The 24698-nt window shown below is 39.8% G+C and overlaps 6 protein-coding genes across 9 annotated transcripts; 2 read left to right on the top strand and 4 right to left on the bottom strand.

Annotated features, from left to right (window-relative positions):
• Positions 1-688: 688 nt before the first annotated feature.
• On the top strand, positions 689-2989 carry LOC113162487 (OCIA domain-containing protein 1). Its single transcript, XM_026360636.1, has 8 exons — positions 689-895; positions 1102-1186; positions 1297-1350; positions 1457-1504; positions 1894-2023; positions 2178-2350; positions 2538-2699; positions 2827-2989. Exons 1-8 carry the CDS (start codon positions 830-832, stop codon positions 2862-2864), a joined length of 756 nt encoding a protein of 251 aa, XP_026216421.1. The 5' UTR covers positions 689-829; the 3' UTR covers positions 2865-2989.
• Positions 2990-3132: 143 nt separating this feature from the next.
• Positions 3133-4973, bottom strand: rhbdd2 (rhomboid domain containing 2). Its single transcript, XM_026360635.1, has one exon. The coding sequence runs from the start codon at positions 4723-4725 to the stop codon at positions 3757-3759; it is 969 nt and encodes a 322-aa protein (XP_026216420.1). The 5' UTR covers positions 4726-4973; the 3' UTR covers positions 3133-3756.
• A 565-nt stretch (positions 4974-5538) lies between these two features.
• On the top strand, positions 5539-11424 carry chic2 (cysteine-rich hydrophobic domain 2). The gene is made up of 6 exons (XM_026360721.2): positions 5539-5879; positions 6710-6764; positions 6995-7150; positions 7318-7374; positions 7471-7530; positions 8446-11424. The coding sequence occupies exons 1-6, from the start codon at positions 5746-5748 to the stop codon at positions 8494-8496; spliced, it is 513 nt and encodes a 170-aa protein (XP_026216506.1). The 5' UTR covers positions 5539-5745; the 3' UTR covers positions 8497-11424.
• A 904-nt stretch (positions 11425-12328) lies between these two features.
• LOC113162173 lies at positions 12329-13848 on the bottom strand. The gene is made up of 6 exons (XM_026360205.1): positions 13689-13848; positions 13448-13590; positions 13265-13326; positions 13050-13163; positions 12660-12758; positions 12329-12551 (listed from the first exon to the last, which is right to left on the bottom strand). Exons 1-6 carry the CDS (start codon positions 13800-13802, stop codon positions 12379-12381), a joined length of 705 nt encoding a protein of 234 aa, XP_026215990.1. The 5' UTR covers positions 13803-13848; the 3' UTR covers positions 12329-12378.
• Positions 13849-14574: 726 nt separating this feature from the next.
• LOC113162163 lies at positions 14575-16194 on the bottom strand. Its single transcript, XM_026360192.1, has 6 exons — positions 15923-16194; positions 15513-15655; positions 15350-15411; positions 15147-15260; positions 14923-15021; positions 14575-14832 (listed from the first exon to the last, which is right to left on the bottom strand). The coding sequence occupies exons 1-6, from the start codon at positions 16070-16072 to the stop codon at positions 14708-14710; spliced, it is 693 nt and encodes a 230-aa protein (XP_026215977.1). The 5' UTR covers positions 16073-16194; the 3' UTR covers positions 14575-14707.
• Positions 16195-17251: 1057 nt separating this feature from the next.
• Positions 17252-24454, bottom strand: fip1l1b (FIP1 like 1b (S. cerevisiae)). 4 transcript variants are annotated; one of them, XM_026360693.1, is made up of 16 exons: positions 24181-24454; positions 23844-23898; positions 23043-23109; positions 22826-22938; positions 22522-22586; positions 22267-22377; positions 22023-22153; positions 21372-21490; positions 20872-20925; positions 19903-20002; positions 19494-19650; positions 19303-19384; positions 18982-19037; positions 18506-18695; positions 18194-18340; positions 17252-17883 (listed from the first exon to the last, which is right to left on the bottom strand). In XM_026360693.1, exons 1-16 carry the CDS (start codon positions 24257-24259, stop codon positions 17739-17741), a joined length of 1671 nt encoding a protein of 556 aa, XP_026216478.1. In that variant the 5' UTR covers positions 24260-24454; the 3' UTR covers positions 17252-17738. The 4 variants fall into 4 exon arrangements, with proteins under 4 accessions (XP_026216478.1, XP_026216479.1, XP_026216480.1 ...); XM_026360694.1 differs by having other exon boundaries at positions 17252-17880; XM_026360695.1 differs by lacking the exon at positions 20872-20925.
• Between the last annotated feature and the right edge of the window lie 244 nt (positions 24455-24698).

Genomic DNA, 24698 nt, shown 5'->3' with positions numbered 1-24698 from the left:
ACAAAATAATATTATTATAAATTGTTACTTATAACTATTAATAAACCTTCAGTAGGAATGTTAAAGCCATAAGCATCATTTTACAATTGTAAAAGCTCAAGGTAGAGTTAGTTTTAACTACTTTATGACCGTTTGGTAGTTTAGCCTAGTAAGTTGTGCCTCTGCAAAGGTTCACTAAATCAACCTGAGGGGTCCTGAGATTAATTATAGGAGGAGACTGAAGAAAAAGTTCTACACTAATCAGTTTTCATCTTTTCAAGAGTCTCTGATGGTGCACCTTGATAGACGCAAATTTAAACATCAAGACCTTTGCACAGCAATGTAAGCAGGCTAATGTACAATTTGAACCCAGACTTGCAAATTCCCAAAAGCAGTGATGACATTATCAAGGTGGGACCGTTTCTCATTTGAACTCAGGGAAGATGTTAATGAAGATTGTAAGATTGTGGTCGACCTGGCCACTAGAGGGCGTAGGTCGATTTTTAAATACCTTAACTTTTTGAACTTTCAAAATAAAAGACCCAATCTAAAGCTCAGTAGTCTTGTCGAGTACAATACACTAATGAATTTTTTTTTTATTAATTTGCGATTGTCAACTAGTTTCTGTTATTATTTCTTGTCCTTGACGATCAAGCAGTTACATAACAACGACCCTCTTCTCATCTCATCAAACTTTCAAACCATTTTATTTTTATTTCCGGGTCATGTTAGCCTTAGCTGGTGCAGTGACATTGTACCAAACTGTAAAGTAGCCAGTCTACTAAGTGGCTTACACTTTGTTATTTCACATGGTTTAACAACGTGCATTAGCCCCGACATTGTCGTCAACATGTCATCCACCACTACAGGTTTTCCTGAGGAGCGGCAGCACAGTAGACCGAGGGGAAACACGCCGGTAAACATGTTGTTATCTAAGGAGATGCTAACGTGTTAGCTACCTTAGCTATCGTTACCTTTAGATGAACTTTAGGCACTAACGTGGACACGCTGTGTGTTGTTGTCTACTGCTTTAATCCGATTACTAGTTTGTAAGTCTGTGCAGCTTGCCAGCATGTCGGCTGTCAATAAACCAACAAATTCAAAGTGTGTGTTAATCTGCAGGGGGCTATGGGCATAGACTACATCCCCACAGAAGAGGAGAGGAGGGTGTTCGATGAGTGCAACCATGAGAGCTTCTGGTACAGATGTAAGTTTATGTTTTGCACGTACAGGTGAGATTATTATATTTTTAGGTTTGCATGGTGGAAATAATGTGTTTGAAAAAATCAAATCAAAACTGTTGAATTTACTTCTCAGCGATGCCCCTCTCCGTCGTCAGCATGGCTTTCACTCAAGCTCTAATCACCAGAGGTAATGTTGACATTGTGCACAGTGTAGAGGAGAAATAAAATATCTGTCACACTTATATAAAGGCATCATCAATGTTGATGTAACCCTGTGTCGTTTTATTTTTTAGGAATCCTGTCTCCAACCCCAAGATTTGGATCTCTACCTAAACTTGCCTGTAAGTTCCCTGAATGTTAAGAAGAAGCTGATACACACTCAGATATGTCTGATCAGTGGGACAGTAAATGTTGCCCAGTCACACCACTAATGACAGCATCTAAAATGATCCTGATATGTAATCAAAACCCCTCTAAAATGGCTTTAAGAAAAACAGAACATCATTACGTCGTGAAGGTAGGGTTGGATGCAGGTTTTGTTCTTGAAAGGTGTAACTAGTAATGTGATTTGTGAACATCCAGTGGTTTACCCATCTAGCTGTGCTAGAAGAGCAAAATATTCATGCTGAGAACACATCATTGTTACATGGGTGTTACTATTTAAAATGTTGATATTTAAAATGTGTGACATGCATGAGTAATATTTCATTGAGTGTGTTTGTCTTTCCAGTCGCTGGCTTCTGTGGCTACCTGGGTGGGAAAATGTCGTATATGAAGACGTGTCAGGAGAAGTTCAAGAGGTTGCAGAACTCTCCTATGGGAGAAGCCCTGAGACAGAGGGAAGCATTGTCTCAACAAGAGTGAGTAATGCACAGGTCTAGTTGAATTCTTATTAAATGCTAGATACTACTGTATGTCCTTATTTTGTTTGGATTACTATTTGTTATCTGGTAGAAAAGTGACTTTATTTTTTAAATACATTTATTTTCTTTTGATTTTCTGTTCTTTCTCCAGTTCTAATGGTCCTCAGTCGGAGCTGAGCGACACAGACACCCAATCGTATGACACCATGTTCCAGCCAGCAGAGGCCCCTAGTAAGGTGTCCACCCTCACCAAAGATTATGGATATGGCTACAGTCCAAACCCACCCATGCAAATGGACAGACAAGATGACTTCAGTACTCCAGGTACCACAGATGAATACTGTATAAGCTTTTCAAAATCCAAAATGTGCAAATGTATGTAAAGTGCAGACCAGCTGAGCAAAAGTGCAAACTGGAACAATGATGCTGTTGTTAATATTAATATTGTTAATATTAATCATTCATGCTATATCATCAGGAAGTAAGATCTTTTCTGTCTTTCTGCTTTCAGTCCAATCATATGTTGAGGAGGAGGAGCCCAGAAAAAAGTCCATCCTCTATGAGGATCTGAGGCTCAAAAATAGAGAGAACTACGAGGTCACTCTAACTCAGAAGACTGAGACAATGGTCAAAACACCACCACAGAAGGAGCCAGAAAGACCCAAGAAAGACGGTAAGGCAGAGCTGTGTAAGCACTCGCTAAGTTTAGGGACTTATATCCAAACACATCAGCTATCTTTAAATCCATCTGTGGGCAAAACTGATTTAACCATTTTCCTTTTACCTCTCTCATGTTACAGTGAAAAAGAATATCTACGGAGACACCTGGGAGGAGTGAATCTTTCTTTTAGCTATAGATGTGCTCTGGCATCATGTACAATGTAGTATGTAATGTCTAAGTCGCCATTTTGCTCAAGTGTAACTTGGCGTCCGATGTCATTAAAACGTATAAGTTTCTGATCAGTATGTTTGCGAGTGATTTAATTAAACAAACTGCTTTTGGGCAAGCTTTTGCTGTGCTTTTCATCTTCACTTGCAAAAGTGAAGATAGAAATATCCAAACCAAATTTATAAAATCATACTGACACAATTTCACTGCTATTTAGAACACAACCTGCATATTTATTGTTCACCTACTAATAAAACATTGGTATTAGCATATATACCAACTAGATACATATATAATTAAAACTTGGATAAAAACTGATTAACTGATTTTAAAAGGTTCTCTGATTTGACCGTTTGTCTTCATAAAGCAAAAAGTTAGTTATTAAAATGTAATACATATAGGATTTGAAACTGTGTTTGAATATATTTAATATATTTTTATTTTTTTAAATAAATGCCAAAGCATGAACTGGAAGCGCTATTTTTTTCATTGATTTTTGCAGACTTCTCACACTTCATGCATTTTTATTTGAAAACAGAATACAAATAACAGATACTGTGTAAAATGTAGATGTGTATATATATATATATATATATATGAAGGTCATCTGTAACATGTAAACATTGAGACAAATATCACTTGATTATACAGGTTGTTAGTTGTAAAATTCACCAACAGAAGACTAAAAGTGGTGTGGTGTTCTTCTAACTATCAGCGTAGTCCACACAATTCAATGACAGGAGATGCTGCAGGTGTACCGTCACTTTTTGTGGTTTTGGAACAAAAAATAAACAGTATTTTAAAAATATGATTATTCTGCACGTTCTTTTTGTACAACAACCTAAAGTTGATTATGACTATGAGTATGGTGGTTGTGGTTGCAGGTGTGGCCGTGACTCAGTCCAAAATTATGTACTGAGCCATGCCCATGAGAGTGGTGCGATGGTGTGGGCTCAGACAGAGCACTGGTTGAATTTGACCATCCTTCATATATCATAGCTGAAGTAGCAGGAGTGTTTATGCTGGACAATGGCGCATAAGCCTGGACTGGGTAGGACCCAGGTATTGGATTAATTTGTGGAAGGAGAGTCTTCTTTCTGTCCTCTGTGGAAGCCGGAACAAAGAGAACACCACTGATGCTCCTCAAAAACCTGAAAGGCATCATCTTCTCTAAAGCTCCAGCCCCGGCCTCAGACATGTCCACACGCGAGAACCATCCTTTCCCATACATCCACCCAGTCAGGATGCCAATGATGTTACAGGGGAGCACGCTGTGAGGGATGAGAGCAGTGGTGATTATGAGGAACACCCAGGGGAGAGCCATGGTGGGGAAACTGACTCCACACAGAAATGCTTTAGTCATCTTTGTGTGCATGGTGGTTAAAGCCACACATGCAAGAACTACAGGAAGCAATCCCTCCACGTGTATCTGGCTGCTGTCATCCTGCAGAAGATCCAGGAAGCTGTACCACAGCCCTGTGGTGGTCGACATCAGGAGGAACAAGAACAGGAAACGAACCGTGCCAACACCTTTCTCCAAACTGCCACTGAGAAACACCAGGGCTGCGATGTTCAGGAGCAGCTGAGCAAAGGTTCTGTGGTAAATAGGGTACAGGAAGAGTCTGTGGAGGTGTCCACTTTGAAAAACAGTGGCACCAACGCTGAAAACCCCCGGGGTTAAGTTGAAGTATGTTTGGATACCAAACAAAACACATGACCAGAAAACCACTGTGAGGATTCCGCAGGTGATAACAGGAGCGACGTCTCTGAATACTTGCGAGATAATTTTGAAGGAATCCTTCAGCATCATTTCGCCAAATGTGTTGATTAATGATCTTTAATAATTACTAGTAACAGGAATTACTAGAAACTCACCAAACGACCTGTGGTCTCCACATTAAACAGGAAGTAATGTCACACTGGCCGGATAAATAGTCTAAAACTCTTTTTAGATGTAGTTCTAGTCTTTAACAATGAGGGAAAAAATGAAAGCTAAAAAATAAATTATTTTAATATTTTTTGGCTACGACGACTGTTGTTCTCCAAATTTGAAGCTTATGTGCAAATTTAAGCAAGCTTGAGTTTAAAAGATTACCTCCGGTTAGGCCTTTCAAAATAAAATGTATGGACCCCCGGATGCACAGTTCTCATTGAAGGTTATCTGTAAGTGGGAACATGAATTAAGTATCTGCACACATACGCTAAATGTGAGTGACAATTGCAAAACTTAGGTATCCATATAGCCTGTTCGGTAAACGTAAAGTTTAAATGTAAGTTTTTGTTAATGTTTGTGTTATATTTTGAAGAGGGATTCCGCCAACTTCCTTTTTATAGTATTATAATTAATACTATAATAATAATAATTATTGTTGTTGTAGTTGTTGTTGTTATCATTATTATTAGTGTCATTATTAAGTGAATTAATAAGTAATTAAGTTGCAATCATATTATGGTAGTTAGTATTTGTAACAGTCAGTAATCAGAATCAGTAATTATAAATAAATACAGTAAAAAACATTCCGCAGATTAAGTTAAAACTTTTATAATTTGTTCCTCTGCAAAAAATAAATAAATAAAAATAATAATTCTGTTAATAGCGTTTTAGAAAACAATCCCCCTTCCGGTGTCGTACGGTTATTGCGGCGGATGTTGATGTTTTGTTTCGGAGCTCTGAACGATGTGAGCTGTGTCGTCTTCTGGACGGGTTCATCGGTTTCTGTCGCTGTCTCCACCGCCTCCTTTGTACTGTTTTCTCGGTGTGGTCTGGCTGTTCGTCGGCATCGTGTCTGTCCCGGTGTCTGTCCCGGGGAGCGCGATAGCGAGCCGTGCGATGATGGAGGACTTTGATGAGATCTACGAAGAGGAGGAGGAAGAAGAGGAGGACGAGGACAGGGCCGCGGAGGAGCAGCTCCTCAAGTACGCTCCGGACCCGGTGGTTGTGCGAGGGTCCGGCCACGTCACTGTGTAAGGAACCGGCGAGACTCGGGGGGGGTGACCGGGAGAGAAGTTGACGCTAACGTGAAATGATTAGCTTGTTAGCAGCTGCTGTTTAATACGGTGCTGCTTGGCTACTAGCGAAGTTAGCCACCGCTGGTCATCTACCATAACTAGCTAGCTACACTTAGCAGCGACTTAACTCCGACCAGGCGAGGAGTGGCTTATTAGTTTAGCTTTCGTTTTTTCTTGTGTATATGGCTTACTAAATATCAAACTTTATATAGGTGGCACATTGTTTTAAATGTTTTTTGGTGTATGTGGTGTCGCGCAAACACAGTTTGTCCCCGTTGCTGGTTCAGGTTAGCTGCACTGTTTCTGGATCAGACTCGTTTAGGGTTGAAACTTCAGATTATTTTCATTAGGAAACGAAGATACAGTCAGAAATGTTTCAAAATGCCCTGAATAGTTTCTCAAAGTTCAGGGTGACATCAGTCCAGACACTTCCAATATAATTCTTTTTGTAATGATCACCGTGGGGGAAATAATTGAAAGTATCAGTTATTATTATTTATTATTATTATTATTATTATTCGTCATTGGTTTGAAGACACATGCAAACCTCATCTTGCTGACATGAATGAGTTCTGTATTTGGCTGATTCAGTAAGGTAATAATGTTGATTGATTATTAGATGATTACTTTGATGAACTTCTATTTTAATCACCCACACAATTCAAGTTTGAATTGCACTTTTGCTTGACTTAATGCTGCTTAAATTGTATTTATTTAAGCAAATTATTTCAATAAGATGTGTATACTTGTGTATTATAATCTTTGGTTTTCCCTCTGCCATACAGGTTTGGGCTTAGTAATAAATTTGAGTCAGAATTTCCCTCGGCGCTTACAGGAAAGGTGAGTGTCCTGTTGATATTTATAGATGGGTTTTATTTTATAGCTGCCAGTCAACAGACATTGTTGACCATTTTAAATGCCCTAATCAATGTAATGGGTTGTTTTTGCTCTTTTGCTTAAATATAGATAACGTATGTACGTATTTAAAATAAAAGAAACACCGCTAAAATCTGTCTTCTAGGAACATTGTTACTATAATTTACTAATTTCTGAATATGTGCTTCCTTTAGGTGGCACCAGAGGAATTCAAAGCCAGTATCAACCGTGTAAACAGCTGCTTGAGGAAGACGCTGCCAGTTAATGTTCGGTGGCTCCTGTGTGGCTGCCTCTGCTGCTGCTGCACATTGGGATTTAGTTTGTGGCCTGTCATTTGCCTCAGCAAGAGGGTGAGATATCTACCCACACCTTCCCTCACTCATATACATCCTGATGTTTAAACATGGCTGTTGCATTTACAACAACAGCAAAGTAAATTCAAACTAACTGGGAACATAGGAAAAAGTTAACGTATTATGTTTTTGATTAAAACAACATAATTAAATTTCCTGTCCAGACAAGAAGATCTCTAGAGAAACTCCTGGAGTGGGAAAACAGCAGACTTTACCACAAGGTGAGTAGGAAAGACACAGTTTAAATCTGTGTATTGGTTGATGACAGTTGAGATTTCTTTTTTAATTTCTGTGATCACTATGACATCTGTTTGCAGTTGTGTTTGCATTGGAGACTAAGCAAAAGGAAGTGTGAAACCAACAACATGATGGAATATGTAAGTACCTGCTGTAGCTAAATGTTTTGGTTCTGTACATATTGTTGTGTCAAAAAACATATGATGAAATCACATCTACCGAGGGCTCAAGTCAAAGACAACACTACGTGAAGTCTAGGGACTGCATTGGGTTCAGCATTATGATATATTGTCTAGAAAGGCTCATTTTAGTAGCGTGAAAGCTTATTAGATGTCGAAGTACTTAATAGTTAATTAATAATATGATGAGGAAATACTTTCCAACACAGTACATCATCCTTATATTCTTGCTTGGGTAAACAGTAGAGTTACAACATACCTGTTATTTAATAGTCTAACTGAAATGTGAACTTCCATGTGTTTGATTGCTGAGTAACTTGCTAACTAACATGAAATAGCATTGAAGTTAAACGTTTAGCTTGTTTTTTTTTGTTTTTTTTTTTTTGCTTGAGTCTCCTGCATCATGGCTCCCACAGCATCACCACAGTAGTGCCGTTAAAAATGAGCAAAGCTGTATATTTTTCCCACAGTGCTAATATTGATTTGAGCATGTCTCTAAGTGTTTCCTTACATTTAGTCAGACGCTTTTATCCAAAGTGACTTGCAAGGTACAAAGGCAGGGTAAGCATAAAGAGGTCTTGCCTAAGGACCCCTACTGCATGGAGGGCAGTGATTGTACCACTACACTCAACAGCCGATTCGACTCTGCTGACACACACTACATGTATATAGGGGTGGTTGAATAAAACAGTCCAGTATAACCATAAAGGATTCCTGCAACACTGTCTGCACTTGCACAAACCTGACCTGACAAAGAAAAGCCAGAGCTACCTCAGTAGAAATATTGTCACATTACAAAATTGTTATTGTCTCACTGCAGATGCTTTTATAATATTCAGATTATTACTAATAGCTTTTTCTCTTTGTCACTTGCAGGTCATCCTAATAGAGTTCCTACCTAAGATCCCCATCTTCAGACCGGATTAGCGTGGAGCTGATCTTAAACCTCCATTGCTGCCCAGCTCTGTCAAAGAACCACAATGGCTGTCAAGCTCCTAACTACCCTTTCCAGAGTACTGCAGTATTTTTGTTTACAGGGTAGCACCAATCCTCCCACTTTTTCTTTGACCCATTCTCCCACTCATTCCCTGTTTAACCCTTTGTTTACAAATCCAAATACTTACTGTTAGAGTAAATTTGCCATTGAACCACGACCTATCGGCATTGCTGGCTCACTGTCAAGCCACGCTAATCGACACCAGCCTGTGGGATTTCAGGGGAGAACCAGCCTTGGGCAGCATCATTGATTTGGGAGCTAAAGCTGGAGACTAGACTCTGGAATTGAGTTCTGTGAGCTACAACTGGAAATTTGTCACTTGTATGTTACCTAAGCGAAGCACATGGCACAGTCAAAACGTGATAAAAGGAACACTGTTGTGATGTTACTTACTGTCACAAGTTCACCTGAAAATAATAATAAAAAAAACACCCCAGTGCTTTTGTAACAGTTGGTTTGGTGCTCTAGAGCCTTGGTAGAGGCTGTAGAGGCAACCTGACGTGGAACTCCAAAGGAAACTTGACCCAAATCAACTCTGTAGCGGACAGACTCGTCATGCAGGAACATGTTGGGCCAGTGGCCAAAACAGCTGAACTCAATAATGTCACTCTTCATCTGTAATCTCTCGCCCCCTTTCACATCTCTGAACTCTGAACACTGTGCATCACCCTAACCCATTGACAATCACACACTCTGACTGTGTTCTCAACAGTATGTATGGTTCTTTATGCTACACAGTTTGCCTGGAGCATTTTGTTGTCACTATTACATGTGTCCAGGTGACGGACTGGCTGCCTACAAACTGCTGCTGAGTCGCAGTGGAACAAGTACGATGGCGAAGAGAAGAAACCTTTTTTTTTTTTTTCCCCTTTTATATTTTTTAGTATCTCCAAGTTTTGTTTACTGTTGTGATGAATGAGAGGCAGTCGATGCTTGTAGACCTGTTCACAGTGTTTATATATATATATAAATATATGTGTGTGTGTGTGTGTGTGTGTGTGTGTCAGAGAGAAACAAGCAAAAAATGAAGCGACAAATCAGACATGAAGACATACTCTTTCTTTCCTTGAGGTTTTTTCTTTGCCATAACTGATCTTTGTTACTTTTGTTGTGCTAAGTTACATATATGCATATATATTATATTTGCATATAATATGTACATCCATGAAATAGGCCTCAGTTTTTCCTTTCTTTTTTCTAATAGTATGCCACGGTTGTTTCATTTGTGTATCTGTGGTCATCTGTCCAAACTAAAGCACACAATCGCTTTGTCCTTAACACCTTCACACGGCCTCTCGTTCCTTATTCTCTGACCTTGGCTTTCCGCTGTGTGTGTGTGTGTGATGTGGCCCTTGTGAGACTTTTCCCCTGTTTTTGAGTTTGGGGGTTAACCAAGAGTGTTGGATTCTCTTTGTTAGGTTTTAGGTCATACCAGGGTTCTGTATCGTGAAGCAGGATTTTTAAAGTAAAACTCCAGACCAGGGTTGTTGACTTAAAGCTGCACTAGTCATAATTTTTATATTAACACTAAAACAGTCACTGTAAGGTGGAATGGGTTACTTATAATGTTGAACCAGGGTAGAATTCTCTTCCTTAGCTCTATGAAGCATTTTTGCATCTTGCAGCTCTTTTTATTTTATTTAATTTTTTTGTTTTTATTTAGTTTTTTGCCCCAAACTTTACATTCTTGGTCTTCTCGTACTGCTTTCTTCTGTGTTATCTGCAGCATGCAGAGTTAGTGGCTAGCTGGTGATCATGGAGGAGCCTTTAGTTGTTAAACAGCCAAATATTTTCTTCGGGGTTTGGAGGAGGCAACATTCATCAGGTGAGCAGAAATACGTCTCCAGATGAATGTTGTCATGTACATGCTGGATATATAAATAGAAAACAGTGTGCTAAGATGTTTAGCAAACAGCTGTCACACGGTATCACCTTTATGAGGCCAAAGACGTGAATGCAGAATTAAGTAGAAAGAGTTGCTCCTCTCCTTTGTGACAAAGTTCTTAAAACCTACAGCTTAGTTACGTCATGAAGCACACTTCTGTTAATTGAATCTGTAAGTAGGAGAAAACATTAGAACATGGTATAAATTTAGCTTTTCCCTCTCAACACACTGCTTGATTCATATAAAATACCCAAATTCTGAGACTGTGAGATTGGGAAGTGCAAGGATTTGTACAAAGCTGCTTTGTTTCCACACAGCTCGGGTCGATTGTTCGGGTCACTCTCAGGGGATTATACTAGATAAACAACAATATGTAGCATTGGTAAATGTCACCATCAGGTATGTTCCAAAGTTGCAGCAAGGGGTCAGGTGTAATATAAAAAAACACACATTACTTGAATAATTGTAGAACGGTGTATTTTTGGTTTGTGTTAAAATTGAAACATGCCCCTATAACAAAGATGAACCCCTTCCAACCTTTCTGTGGTCTTCTGCTTCAGATCGGAAAGGAAGCACGTAAACCACGGTCCCACAAAGCTCAGACATTATGTTGATTTATATGTTAAGACTCAATTCGCTGGATTACCAGTTGTTTCATCAGTCTCTTTTCTATACCGGTGATTACTTTTTATCTGTTCTATATAAATCAAGGCGTAAGGCCATATGCAGAAATGTGCGTGTGTGCGTGTGTGTGCGTGTGTGTGTGTGTGTATACAGATGCAAACATTCTTCATAGATCTCAGACTGTGACTGAACCCTGCACAGAAAATGAATCCTTTTTTATATAATCTCTGCGTGTTCTGCGTGTGTTTTTGTGTATGGGGGAGAAAAAGATGAATGTGCAAATGACTCATGAGCAGGTGTATGTACAGAAATAAACTACCAATAAACAAGGCTATGGGCATCTTCCTCTGTAACTCAGTGTGATTTTCTTTTCTTTTTTTAATTTCTTTTTTATTTCTGTGTTGAGTTAAGTTTTTCCATGTTGTGAAGATCACAGATTGTGGATGCATCGCTCTACAAAGAGGGTTTCATCCTTGGAGCTTCAATCAAATGAGTCTACACTTATTAACCATTTTTGGAATTTGGAAATTGTAAATGTATTAAAACTCATAGCTGAAGTATTCCCACCCTCAATCGAGCACTTTATGGATTTATGGAAGTCCCTTTGGCAGCGATTACTACTTACATTTTCCTTTGCTTCTTTTTTGGCATTTTCCAGACACATCTCGACGGTAATTTGAATAATGTGAGCATCTAGATTTGCAAAATCTGATACAATATGCTGTCACATTGCGTTATAAAACGCGTGTGATCAAGTAATTATAGGATTTATCTTAGAAGAGGCAGTTATGGTCAGAATATTACGTATGCTGCCTTAACTTGCACCATGCTCTTTTGTCTGTACCTCACCTGTACGGAAGTGCCCTTTAACTACTGCTTCGACATAAATAAGGTATAATCCGTCAACAGGTGGAGGTTGCACTGGATACGTTTTCAGTGGATGTTTAATAGCAGCTAAATGACCTGTGATCTACTTGAAAATTGATTTGCGTTGTCAGTAGGTTTTGTGCCCTTCGTGTGTCAACAAACTCTGAGGAGCCCACAGACAATATGCAAAGTGCTGTTAAACTGGTGGAAACAAAGTCCAGATGTGCTTGTTTGTGCAGGTACTGTACATAGAGTATTTCATTATACAAAGGTCACTATGGATTATCTGAAGAACTTTTAGTTACAATAATGAACTAATGAGCAATGAATTAGAGCACTGAGCCACAGAAGAAAATCACGTGTTGTCTTCATTTTTATTGGCACAATTCTCATTATACAGACACACACCAGCATGTCATTACAACGCTGAACCATGTTAATTCTGTTTAATTCCAGGAATGCCGCTGGAAACCAGTTTGATGAACTGGTTCAGTCCACTCTCACTGTTGATAACGCTGTTGAACGTCTCGATAAATTGAGAACTCAGTCTCTTCATGGACTCCGTTAGATCAGTGGTCTCGGCTTCTTGGGAGTCTAGTGAGCAAAAACCTGGGAGGTAGAGAATCGTGAAAACATTTTATGTAATGCAGGTTGCAAATCACATCCACTGCTGAGAGATTTAATTTGTTATCATGAGTTTTGTTCAAAGGTTCGAACCTTTGTCTCCGTCCAGGACAGCGGGCGACAGAAGGTCCAGACACTCGGCCTGCTTTTTGAACTCTTCAAGCTCAGCAGCAGTCACCTTACTCCTCTTACCTGAGAGACAGAATAATTACTGTAGATGACCGTAATCTCCTTTTGGGGCATTTTTTTCTAATTGGCATGGTAAAATTGTCACCGACGTCATGGGTGAATCCTGAGTTAACAGCACCCTCAAGTCTAAATAGAGTATTACAGAGCTATTACATGGCTATAGACTCATTAGTACATTTGGAAAATGTAATATGCACACACGTACACTATTTCTGTCACAAAAAAAACAGTGTCTTAAAATTGTATTCATCAACCACAGCTTCATTCTGACAGTCTATAGGTCTCTGGTCTTACTCAGGAGCTGGAGACTGAAGTATGTGAATGTTCCAATTGTGGATTTTGTAGAAAAAACAAGGCAGTCGGGGCAGCCGCTGCTCAGCCGGATGGAAGAAGACACATAGGGTTGAGCTGAGGGTTCATACAGACACAGACATCAACACCAGACAAAGTGTAGCTGCAATGCAACGTACGACAGTAGCATATTCATATTCATATTTACGGTGACTCACCCATGGAGAGAGTGTTGTTTGCCAAGGTAGTAGAAACTGTGAGAGAGAAGCAGCGGCCCAACCTTTCACGAGCAGAAATTAAAAGCACAAGGTGAAATAATTCACACAACAGGCTGAATTATTGTTGTTTAAAAAAACAATTAAAAAAAGATACAATCTTTTTTTATTCTAGACTTGAATTACATTTTTTGCATGTAAAGCACATCGATGCCATCAGCATCGTTTGCAGTGATTTGTGCTGAGACAGTGTCCACAAACATATCCGTCAGTAATTTGGCTGCAGTGATGTCTGAGCTTTCTGCGATGAAGCTCCATTTTCCCAGCAGCTGAAACCAACAAAGTCTCTCTCAGTTGCGTGCAAACAAACAAACGAAGGTTGTGGTTTAAAGGTGAGAGTGAGAAATGGGATCAGAGGACGTCTTACCTGATCTCTGTTGAGTTCAAGAGGCCGGACAAGACTTTCACAGCTGGTCACAGGAGCTGAATGTCCGACAGACAGAAGACTGAGCACAGCCAAAGCAACATGGACAGACTCCATCACGGCTCTCTACATGCAGTATGTTTGCAGGAGCTGACTGCGTCTGCATAAAATCAGTGGTCAAGTTCAAAGGTTCATCCCACGTGAGGTCTTAGGTTTACAGTTGTGTTGCAATCTGGTCTAAAGCTAAACAAACATAAAGCCTACAGAATATATATAATATTGATGAGGCCGGTGTTAAACAGAGGTCCTTCTTTATTAGCATTTAATTTTTTATAGCACAAGTATTATAATATTGCATCAGCACCCAAATGTTACTCAGTGTCAAAGTCTCATCACAGGTAGATTTTAACACGCTCCATCAGCTTCATGGTGAATTATGATCAGTGAAAAACAAACTCCACACAAACATCCCAAATCTGTGAACTGCATCTTCATCAAGCTTGTAAATCAAAGTTCGAACGTTTGTCCCACACGGAGTCCTGAGTTACAGTGTGAGAGACAGTCCTGTTCTAGTTGAGTACCGTTATATGTTACACACGTTAGAGATACTGCAGCAATACCACAGTAAAAAGAAGCCAAAGCATCGTCAGCCAGAGCAACCTTAGTCACAATACACTGACACAACACTGAAATATACGTTTTCATAAGGTTGTCTTGGGGATAGGTAATCTCTTCTGTCCTTCTGCTTAAGTAATAACTCAAGAGTCTACACGGGATAAACCTTGATTTTATTTATTTATTTTAAGTTAAGAAACAGACAGACATCTGACAGGCCTGCTTGAGAGAAGTGAGAGGGAACAAACTTCATCGACAATAAGCAGATGACCCACATTAAAATGCTACTACTACCACTGCGATGCTCATTAACGAAAAAATAAAACAGTTCCTCAATTAAAAAGTTTATTAACTTGTATTAGTTATCAATAATTCTAATGGTGGAACAAACACAAAACAAGAGGAAATCAGTTCACAAACAGATCAAAGAGAGTATCCAGGAGTCTTGCAACTCGATGTCCCGTCTTGGCCTCTAATAGGGAGTTGAGGGCACTGAGCCCCTCTGACGGTGGGACGCTGTCCGGGCACAATTCTGTGAACATTACCATTAATAATAAGTCACAAAAACTGAAGCTCTGTGTGACATGAAGAAAGGACAATACGTGAAGACTACTACTCTCACCATCGCTGGGCTCCATCATGATGGGCGATGGCACACGGAGGCATTCTGCTTGTTTCTTGAACGTCTGCAAAACATCAGGCGAGACAGTCCTGCTCTTGCCTGGAAATAAACAAATTCATTTCAATAAGAATCATGCCACCTAACACCTATTCATCATTCATCTGTAAGTCTTAACTGGATAAATAACTAAATAAATATTTAACTCAAAAGTTCTTGTTTCTTACTAAAAAGCATAAAACTGGTGAAAGTGTCTGTGCCGGAGATGATCTCTTCATAGACAACCAGACAGTCGAAGCAGTCAGTCTTCAGATAGACTTCCTTAAGGTGGAAGGGTTGCTCTGTAAAAACACAAACAGGAAATGATGTTCATGTTGTTTAAATGCACGTTTTCACCCCGAAGATGTGTTCACTGCGATACCCCACTCACCGATTGTCATCGTGCTGTTTTCAAAGGTCACATTGTAGGTGAAGCTCGAGCATTCACCATATCTGTGATGAAGGAAGGAATCAAACATTATAAATTGATCAAATCGTGATGTGAACAAAACATTCTCCGCGTCACACAAATGATGCCTCCCCACTGCATTTACATTCTCTGTGCCTGGATGATACTGAGGATGTTCTCTTGTGTGGTGGCAGCCAAGTCCAGCCAGACGCTTGTCAGCAGGCGGCCCAGCGAGCGGCTTCCTGGGAGGTCAGAGCTTCCCCCGATGTACAGCCACCTACCCAACATCTGGAGCACACAGACAGACAGACAGACAGACAGAGCACAGAACATGAGAGCAGGGAGGACTTGTTCAAAATACACATTGAGTGGTAAAGACTTGGATCCATACTTGCTGTAAAATCAGTTTTAGGTCTTGAACCTACAGAGATGTGTTCTGGGGATAGAGGCAGTGTTGCACTGACAGAAAATGTTTGTCATTTCTAACTCTTAAACAACTGAAACTTAAATCAAATGCAGGTTCACAGGTGCAAAGTGAAGCTCGTGGGCACTTACGTCCTCTTTGCTGACAGTTATCGGTTTTACCAGACTGTCACAGCTGTTCACAGCGGCAGAGTGTCCCACTGAGAGAAGACTCAGCAGCACGACAGCAACACACATCATCCTCTGGACGCCTCCTCTCTCTTTTTTCTTCAAGGTCTCCATCAAAGGCGCTTACGGTACATGCGTCTCTTCTGTTATTTTGATTGTGTCTTCAGGCGTATGTCTGTCACAAACTGTGTATCAACAGTCTCTGTCCTGGATGGAGCACATACTCAGTGTTTTGAGAGATAATGTAACCAAAGCAAACACAGTGAGAAGGGAGACTTTGACCTGTCGGACTATTTCGGCCCAATCAGGCTTGTTTTTAGTTCATCTCTCAGATAAACCTCTCTGACCTGTCGCTGACACTCACGATGAATTATCTGTTCCTTGCCGTTTTCGGTAAAAGAAACAGAACTTCAATTTTGTACCATTACAGGCAGCAGTTTTCTTTTCTGTTAATTTACTTAATTCGTACAATATGTACTGTATATTTGTATTTTGTTCTCAGGTCCCTCTTCCAAAAGTGACCTGGATCTCAATGAGATTTCCTAATTACATAAGCTTAACTAACTAAGGTGGATAGACACTGTTGTCAACTTATTACAATTATTATTGTATTAAGAGGTTTTGAACTGCTTTATATTGTACACAGTGAGGTCATATCTCATCCTCACCTGCTGATAACCCGTCTGCTCTGCTATTTTTTCTTCATTGGAAAAACACTACTCGGGTTCAAATCAGACAAATGTTAACGGCTGCATTGATGTGAAGCAAAGCACAAAATCATTAAATGTCATGTCAAGCACTAAAACATGTTTCTGCATAAAATATTCAGTTTTTTCACCTGTACAGTTAGTCACCAAAAACCACATTCACTTTGAAACCAATTATTATATTATATATATATATTTACCGAAACGTACCGAGTTGGAGCAGCACAGGTTTCCTGTTGCTTGGTCCACACTTCAAAATTTAAGGTAAACACAGAAACTTTCCTCTTTCTAGAAACAGAACTCTGTTGCACCTTCCTATACACTGACCAAAGAAAAAGACTTTGTACCTCACTTAGAAGTCGCTTTGTGTAAATGTTTTTGCCAAATAACTGTTTAATGTAAATTATGAATGTGAAAACTGCCTCTAGCATCAAACTCTGCACATATCTGCATAGATACGATCATTTTTGTCACAGTGGTTATAATATTTCATTAACAATATGATGTGTTCAAAAGATCTGTATTGATTTTTACTGAGAAGCTAATATATGTGAATAATAATAATGAAAACAAAAAGACATTTTATCAAATGTGTTTTTTTATTGAACTTAACAAACTGCCAGCTCTCTAATGGTGTCTTCATACAGGACAAGAACAAAAGGACAAACAAATAACAGAAAAAGAGAAAATTCTGCTGATGGTCCTACAGCGACTCCTCTGAGCGTGACCTAATCATAACAGCAGTGCTCTGAGAGACGGGTCAGGAGAGGAAGGAGACGGTAAAAGACAGACTGCTGCTCTGCCTGAGGTCAGCTAGTGATGGAAAGATTGAGGAAGTAAGAGGACGCCCATCCCTCCTTCACCACCACCTCTGCTCCATCCATTTTCTGTCTGAAGTACAGGTATGTAATGTCAGCAGGATGGAGGAGGCTGGAGACTGATGGAGAAGGGAGTGACAGGAGACATCGATCACACTGTGACTTTCTGGTTTTGCTGCTCTGCGCTCATATCCTCTTTCCTCCAGGAGTCAGACAGGCAGACAGACAGAAAGGGAAGGTGGGAGGCGGAGATCACTACTCCATGGCCTCCTGGTTCTCTTGATCTGCGCCGATCTCCTCGCTGGCCTCTTTGCCCTCCTTGCTCCTCTTGCTCTTCTTGTGTTTGTGCCTCCGGTGGCTGTCGCCCTCCTCGCTGTCATGCCTCCTCCTGCTACTACTGCTAATAGAAGGAGAAAGATGAGAGTGTGAAAAGGGCAGAAGGGAGGAGGAGAGAGGACGTTCAAGATGTGAAGGAAAGACATTAGGAGAGCAAAGGCAGGGAGGGAAGGCAAGAAGAGAAAGGTCACAGAGACAAGATCAATAGGTGAAGAAAACAGACAAAGAGGAAAGCAAAGTATTTTTACTCTTACTGGAAAAACCTCCCTTTAATCTCTTGCGATTAAAATCTTGAAAAATCTGCTGTTGTTGCTAAACCATTACCTAGACAACCAAGATTCGGAGCAGGAGTGAGTGTGTGTGCGCTCACTTACCTGCGAGAGGACTTGTGACGTCCCTCCTCCTTCTCTCGATGCCGCCTCTCTCTGTGCCTTTCCTCTTTTTCTCGGCTCGATCGGTCGCGATGGCGTTCTCCGTAACCACGCTCCTGGTACTCGCGGTAACGATACCGCTCTTCATCGCTACAGGGGGTGTATGAAACAAGTAGTAGATATGTTGACAGCCATACCAAACAGGCCAACACTCACAAAGTGCTTGTTCCTCACACTGTTGATCGCATTTGGCAGTTTTCACAACTAGATATCATTTCATATTGAAGCATGTTAAATATATTCTGTCCCTCTCACCTGGTGTAGCTCATTGCTGATGGACTGTGCTCCCTCTCTCTCTCCCGCTCATGTGTCCTTTCTCTGGGTCTCTCTCTGTCCTTCTCTCTCTTGTCGTCTCGACGGGAATAGTAGTCCCACGGTTTATTGTTGTCCATCATTGGGGGCCATGGAGGAGGAACACCTCCAGTCATGGGTGGAGGGTATGCACCTGAACAGGAAAAGAGATGGGACATTTTTTAATGAAAGCCGGACTTTGTCTAAATCCAGTGAGCTAGTATAAACATCTCTCAGATGATAATGATATAATACATATTTAAACTTCTGACTGCATAGCTGCTTTAAGCTCTACATGCAAGGGCCATTCTCCACACATTTAGCTATTTCTTTATTGAAAATAGCACAAGAGATCTTTTTTGTTGCATCTCATGTGTCATTAATCGACTAAAATCTAGTATTTGTTGTGTTACAAACATTATCCTGTAAAAACCTTTTACCTTGAGGAAACGGATACGGGGGGACAGATCTTCCATCATAACCTCCAGGGTGACCACTGTGGAAATAAAAGAAATGCAACATGTCACAGTGTGTGTGTGTTTTTACTTAAATCAATATGATGACAAAACTTTCTACCATTACAGAGGGCAAACACTAGCATTGATAAACCTCAACCTTAACAAGGACACTATAAAAAAAACTAATAGACAAGATGACAACAGCTACAAGTTACTATTACAGCTATCCTTTATTTATTTATATTACCATTGGTTGTCCCATCTTTTATCAAAATTACTCGTTCATGTGCGCATGGGTGTTACCTGTCTAGAGTGGGGATCATAGCAGGAGGGGGCCCACTTGGTGGAGGAGGAAAACCAGGAGGAGGAACAGTAATGGGCAACCCTATGAAATAACAAGAGAGTTCTGAGTTATGCATATAAAGAGGATGGTTGTTGAATGTTAAATTCAATAAAATCAGCTGAGAAAAAGAAAAACACAGTGATGAACTTACTGGGGGGAGGGATGAGCGGGGGTGCAGTACTGACGTTTGGTGGCGGAGGGAGAAACGGAGGTGGGGGTATGTTTGGAGGAAGTGATCCAGGGGGGAAGAAGGTGGGTATCTTAGCCGCAGCAGGTTCAGCCTCTGACGTGGAGTGTTCCGAGATGACCTGCACAACAACAGACAGAGTTTAGTGTTTAGACAGTGAAACAACTGACTCGTGTCCACGAAAACTGGTTCCGGGGTGGCACCAACTCTTTGATGGTCTACAACCAACAAAGCATCGTGACAGGGATTTACAATGTTGTTGTAAACATACAAATTAGTGTGTCTGTCTAGATTGAATTTCAGTGTAGATTTGTAAAGTCAGTCATACAAAATAATTGGGGCATTAATTAATTCCATGACTGGTCTTGTGTACCTGGATATTGTTTCCATCCAGGTTGTGTCTGCGACGCCCTTCAACTCTGCTGATAGTGGCCGTCTGCCCACCAATCACATCTATGGTACCGCTCGTTTTCCTAGTAAAAGAATATAAAAATAATTTCAAGTGACTGAGTTGTAACCCTAAACAAATGACACAGTAACATAAACAACATGTATTTTCATACATATAATAAACAAACTAAACTAGAAAAATAATCTTAAAAATAAACTATACATCTAACAACACAGCAGTCACTGTGCAAGCCGTCCACAGACTGTACAGTTTGACAGTTTAACATCTGCTGACAACTGTGGAGCTCAAATAAACAAGAATACAGGAAATATTCTCAAACATTTGACAGGGTAACAGAAATATTGTAAGTTCCTAGTTCATCAAGTATTTGTAGTATGTGAAGCTTTTGGACTTTCATGGTTTTCTTCATTAATTTGTCATAAAATGTGATCTGATCTTCATCTAAGTCAAGAGTATTAATATGGTGCAGTATGACATGCCAAACATAATTTTTTTGTGTATAACGTACACAAAATAAAATTCTGATCTTTCATGTCTGTATTGAGAACAACATTAAAAACCTGATAGTGCTAGTGGAAAAAGTAAAAAACCACGAAATTCCAAAAGTCTCACAAACCTTTTCTTGCCACTTTGGTTTTAATAGTTCTGAATGTGTCGAGTTAGATTTAGCTGACATGATCACATTTTCCAATGACTCTCTTTCTAAAGCTCTATTTTATGTAACTTTCTATGTTATGATACATGCACATCAACCATCCCAAAATAAAGACACATGGGCAAAAAAAGAAGTAACATTGGGGCCTTGGAAGAAACGCCGGGAGTTTTTCTGTGGTCACATTTCATGGTCAAGAAAAACGCCAGGCCCCCTGTCTTTACACATTCCCCATCAGGCCCATTTAACCTTGTAGGGACACGGCCACTCCCACTTACGTATAATAGGACATGTCCTGAGCAGGTGGGCCAGTCCATTGAGGGGGAGAGATCCTACCATTTTGAAACAGAGGACAGGGGTAAAGGAGATGAGAGCAACACAGACCCTAACACACAAACACACACAAACAAACCACGGGATGGTGGAAGTGGCCAGGTGTGTTTTTGTGAATCAGGATAGTGTATAAGAATGTTGAATTTCAAAAAGTAAAGACATGAAATGTTTCTGCTGTACACTGACCTGTGTTGCGTTTTTCCTGCCACATAAACCAGCCATGACTAAAATACATTGTTTCTTCTAAAGATTCCCAACTAAGTGTATGTAGTGCTGTCCTTTTGACCTTTACTAGTGTTTTAACTATCATCATCTAGCTCATTGCTGTATGAACACATTGTTGGCTTATGAACTATCTACTGTACTGTCCACTTCACTTCTGGTGGAAACTGTTTTGTTTTTCCCCACGTATATCTGTAAGTGAATATAAAAAGATAAGTGCTACCTGGAGACCTGACTGACGGCAGTCTTGTACATGCTGACAGGAGATGTGAAATCTGGCTTTGATGTGTGAACAGGCAAACTGGATATGTCTTTATCGTTACCCGTCCTGCCTTGCTGAACCTAGGAGAGAGCAAAAAACTGTTTATTATTATATCTCATTTATTAATCATAGCAGAAATACATAGTTACACAGAGATATACAGTTGCAAGAAAGAGTATGCGAACTCTTTGGGGTTACGTGGAGTTTTGCATGAGTTTGTCGTAAAGGGTGCTCTGATCTGCAACTACAGGAAACGTTTGGTTGAGGTTATTGCTGCCAAAGAAGGGTCAACCAGTTATTAAGTCCAAAGGTTCACATACGTTTTCCACCCTGGAATATGAATGTTTACATCTTATGTTCAATAAAAACATGAAAACATATAATGTTTGTGTGACAAATAATACAGAAATTGTACAGAAAATAATCCCACTTCATGTAAAAATATAGTCAATAGATTAAATAAAAACATAACATGAAATGTGTGTGTCTCAGGACTTAAAACGGGGGGTAAGACATAACAACACATTCAGGAAGTTTGCAAACCTACGTGAGAATAAAGGGGGAGATGATGGAAAGAAACAAACAAAAACAGGGTGAGCAGTGGTCTCTTACAGTGATCTTGCTCGTTACTGAGCCGACCGTTGAGACCTCCAGGCCCATACGCAACCTCTTCTGTTTCTCACAGTAAGCCTTCCATGTATCTTCATTGAAGCCGTAGTTGAAGTAATCTGACAGATCCGCTCCTACACGCACAAATGCAACACTTGTAAAATACTGTAACCCCTACAAATGACTTGTCGTTGTTAACATCAAACGCCCTGTAACTGAACAGTTTACAGAAAACACACACACAGACCTGGCTTCCTCCAGGGTTTCTCTTCAAAAGACTCCATATCCACCTCCAGCACTGGAACACCATTAATGTTTCCAGGAGCATCCAGATCCACTCCCTTCAGCTTTGTGGCCACTATAAATGTGCAACAACATCATTACTAAACATGTACATCTCATGTTTAAAGAGGAAGATGTAAAATATAAACAGCATAGGAAAGACCACTATCAATCAATAACAGTCAAGAAAATAAATAGTTTTAAGAAAAGAGAGGTCTACCTTGTCCATAAGGTCTCGATCCTGTTGTCTTTATGTTGAGATTTACAGGAGGAGCGCCATATGGTCTGGGAGGGAAAAAGGTTAATGATATTTTCAAGATCCACTGACTGAATTATCTGAAACTAACAGTGTCACAAACACATTTTTTGCAAATATTATTTAAACATAAAACTTCCAGCTGAACTTGCACACAGGCTGACTTTGATCTTTTTTATGAAAATGCATTTTAAATTTCATCTCATTAGTAATTTCCAAACTATCCAATAGCTAGTTAAATAATTGTAATAATTGTGCTGAAACCTACGTGTATTGTGGTGCTCCAGTTTTTATGTCTCCTATTGTAACGCGGACATCATCGTCATCATCATCACTGTCGCTTTCACTGTCCACATCCTCACCGGTTGCTTCACCAGTGGCCTGTTGGACCGAACACATGGTATGGTCTATGAATGTGTCTCTGGGTCAGATAACAGTTGCTAATGGTATGAAATTTGATTTACTTCCCAAAAAAAGCTCCCTACCTCAGAGGCCACTCCATTTCCTGTAGCATGTGGAGCAGCATCTTCTGTGGAAGCATCAGCAGGTGCACTGTGGAAAAAATGAAGCATTAGATAAAAGGCTCTTACAACTTTATATCCAGATCCAGTGCCAATATATCAGGACATGAGAAGCATATATGCACCATGTATGACCAGCCCATATGAGCATTTTACATAGTAGGTGCTTTTCTCTGTATGATTTTTTAAATAAAGCAAAAATTGTTCACGTTTAACAGAAGCAGAAATTTCCCTCTACTTTCTCTGATTAAATAGGTGAAAGTTAAACAAAATTAAAGGCTATAGTGTGACACTTTACAAAAACTACATCTAAGTTATTTTTTTCTGTTACTGTGAAACTTATGGCTAGATATTAAATATATGTAAGCATTGCAAAGCAAGCTGTTATTTTCTATGACCAGCTGTGTAGCATAAATTATGGTTATTTCTCATTAGTCTGTTACATTTATTACAGCAACTTAATTTGTTGTCTACTGGACTTTTCTGTTTGCTTTTTAAGTAGAGCATTTTATTAATACCACCGGGAAACTACAGATACAGCATCTACTTTACATAAATAAAAAAAGAATTAGGCTGATGATTTGGAAAAAGAACAATTTAAACGCCAGATTAACTAAAACAGACAAACATATCATATGTTAATAATGTACTGGTTATTGATTGTCCATTGATTAATCTAGTTACACTTATGAACAAGTGACTTTGACTCTAAAATGTGTAAACGTCTTAAAGGTGTAAAGTGGATGTAGCAGCACTGTTAATTACCTAACTGCAGCATTGAGTTTGGCTTCTTCATCATCGTCTTTACTCTCAGACTCATCTGAAACAAGAGTAAAGAAAGTTTATTTCAACCATAACTAACAACATAATGACAGGAAGAATATTTATGACATTTCCAGCCTGGGTTCATTTAGCTGCAAAAGGCCGACAACAGCAAACTAAACAGGCGCTAGCCCCACGTTAGCTGCCATGCTAGCTCTGCAATCTTCTTACAATATCAGTAATGTTGATTTGCATTTCGTTTTGAGAGAAGCTAACATGCTGAATATCGTCTCTGTCAGTCAAGACGAATTGTGTTAGTGGACTAAAACATGTTTTTTACCTCCATACAGCCATTCCTCCTCCTCATCTCCAGCGCTAGCATCAGTGGTGGTTGTTTTGTCCGCTTCCTCCGCAGACATGTTCAGCTAACGCGGAGCACTAAACCAACAACAAAAATGTCCAACAGCACTCGTGAGTGCAATTAATAATAGTATAATGTCTTTCTTCAGCGAGGAATAGTAGTTATCAACAAAAATTCCGACTTCATAGATTCATCTCCAACCTCTTGGAGTCAGTGTGAACCCGGAAGAGGTTGTTGACGTCCCGCTAAGGTCACAGTGTTGGTGCAGAAAACAGAGCGCCCCCCAGCGGACAGGACATCTCATGTTTCATTAAGATGGTGATCATGGGGAAAAATCTTTATTATTTAAAGTAAACAAATAAATAACTCTCACTACTTAAATATTATTAAGAGTACTATGCCTAAGAATATTTTACTATAACTACAAGAACAACTTTTTAAGCAGTATATGCTTTCAAGGGCATTAAGAGAATACAATTGTGGTGGTATTAAGCTGT

This window comes from Anabas testudineus, chromosome 1 (genome assembly GCF_900324465.2).
Source record: "Anabas testudineus chromosome 1, fAnaTes1.2, whole genome shotgun sequence".
In the NCBI taxonomy this organism is placed as follows: Eukaryota; Metazoa; Chordata; class Actinopteri; order Anabantiformes; family Anabantidae; genus Anabas; species Anabas testudineus.
The sequence above is the reverse complement of the archived record's forward strand: the minus strand, read 5'-3'. Positions and strand labels throughout refer to the sequence as shown.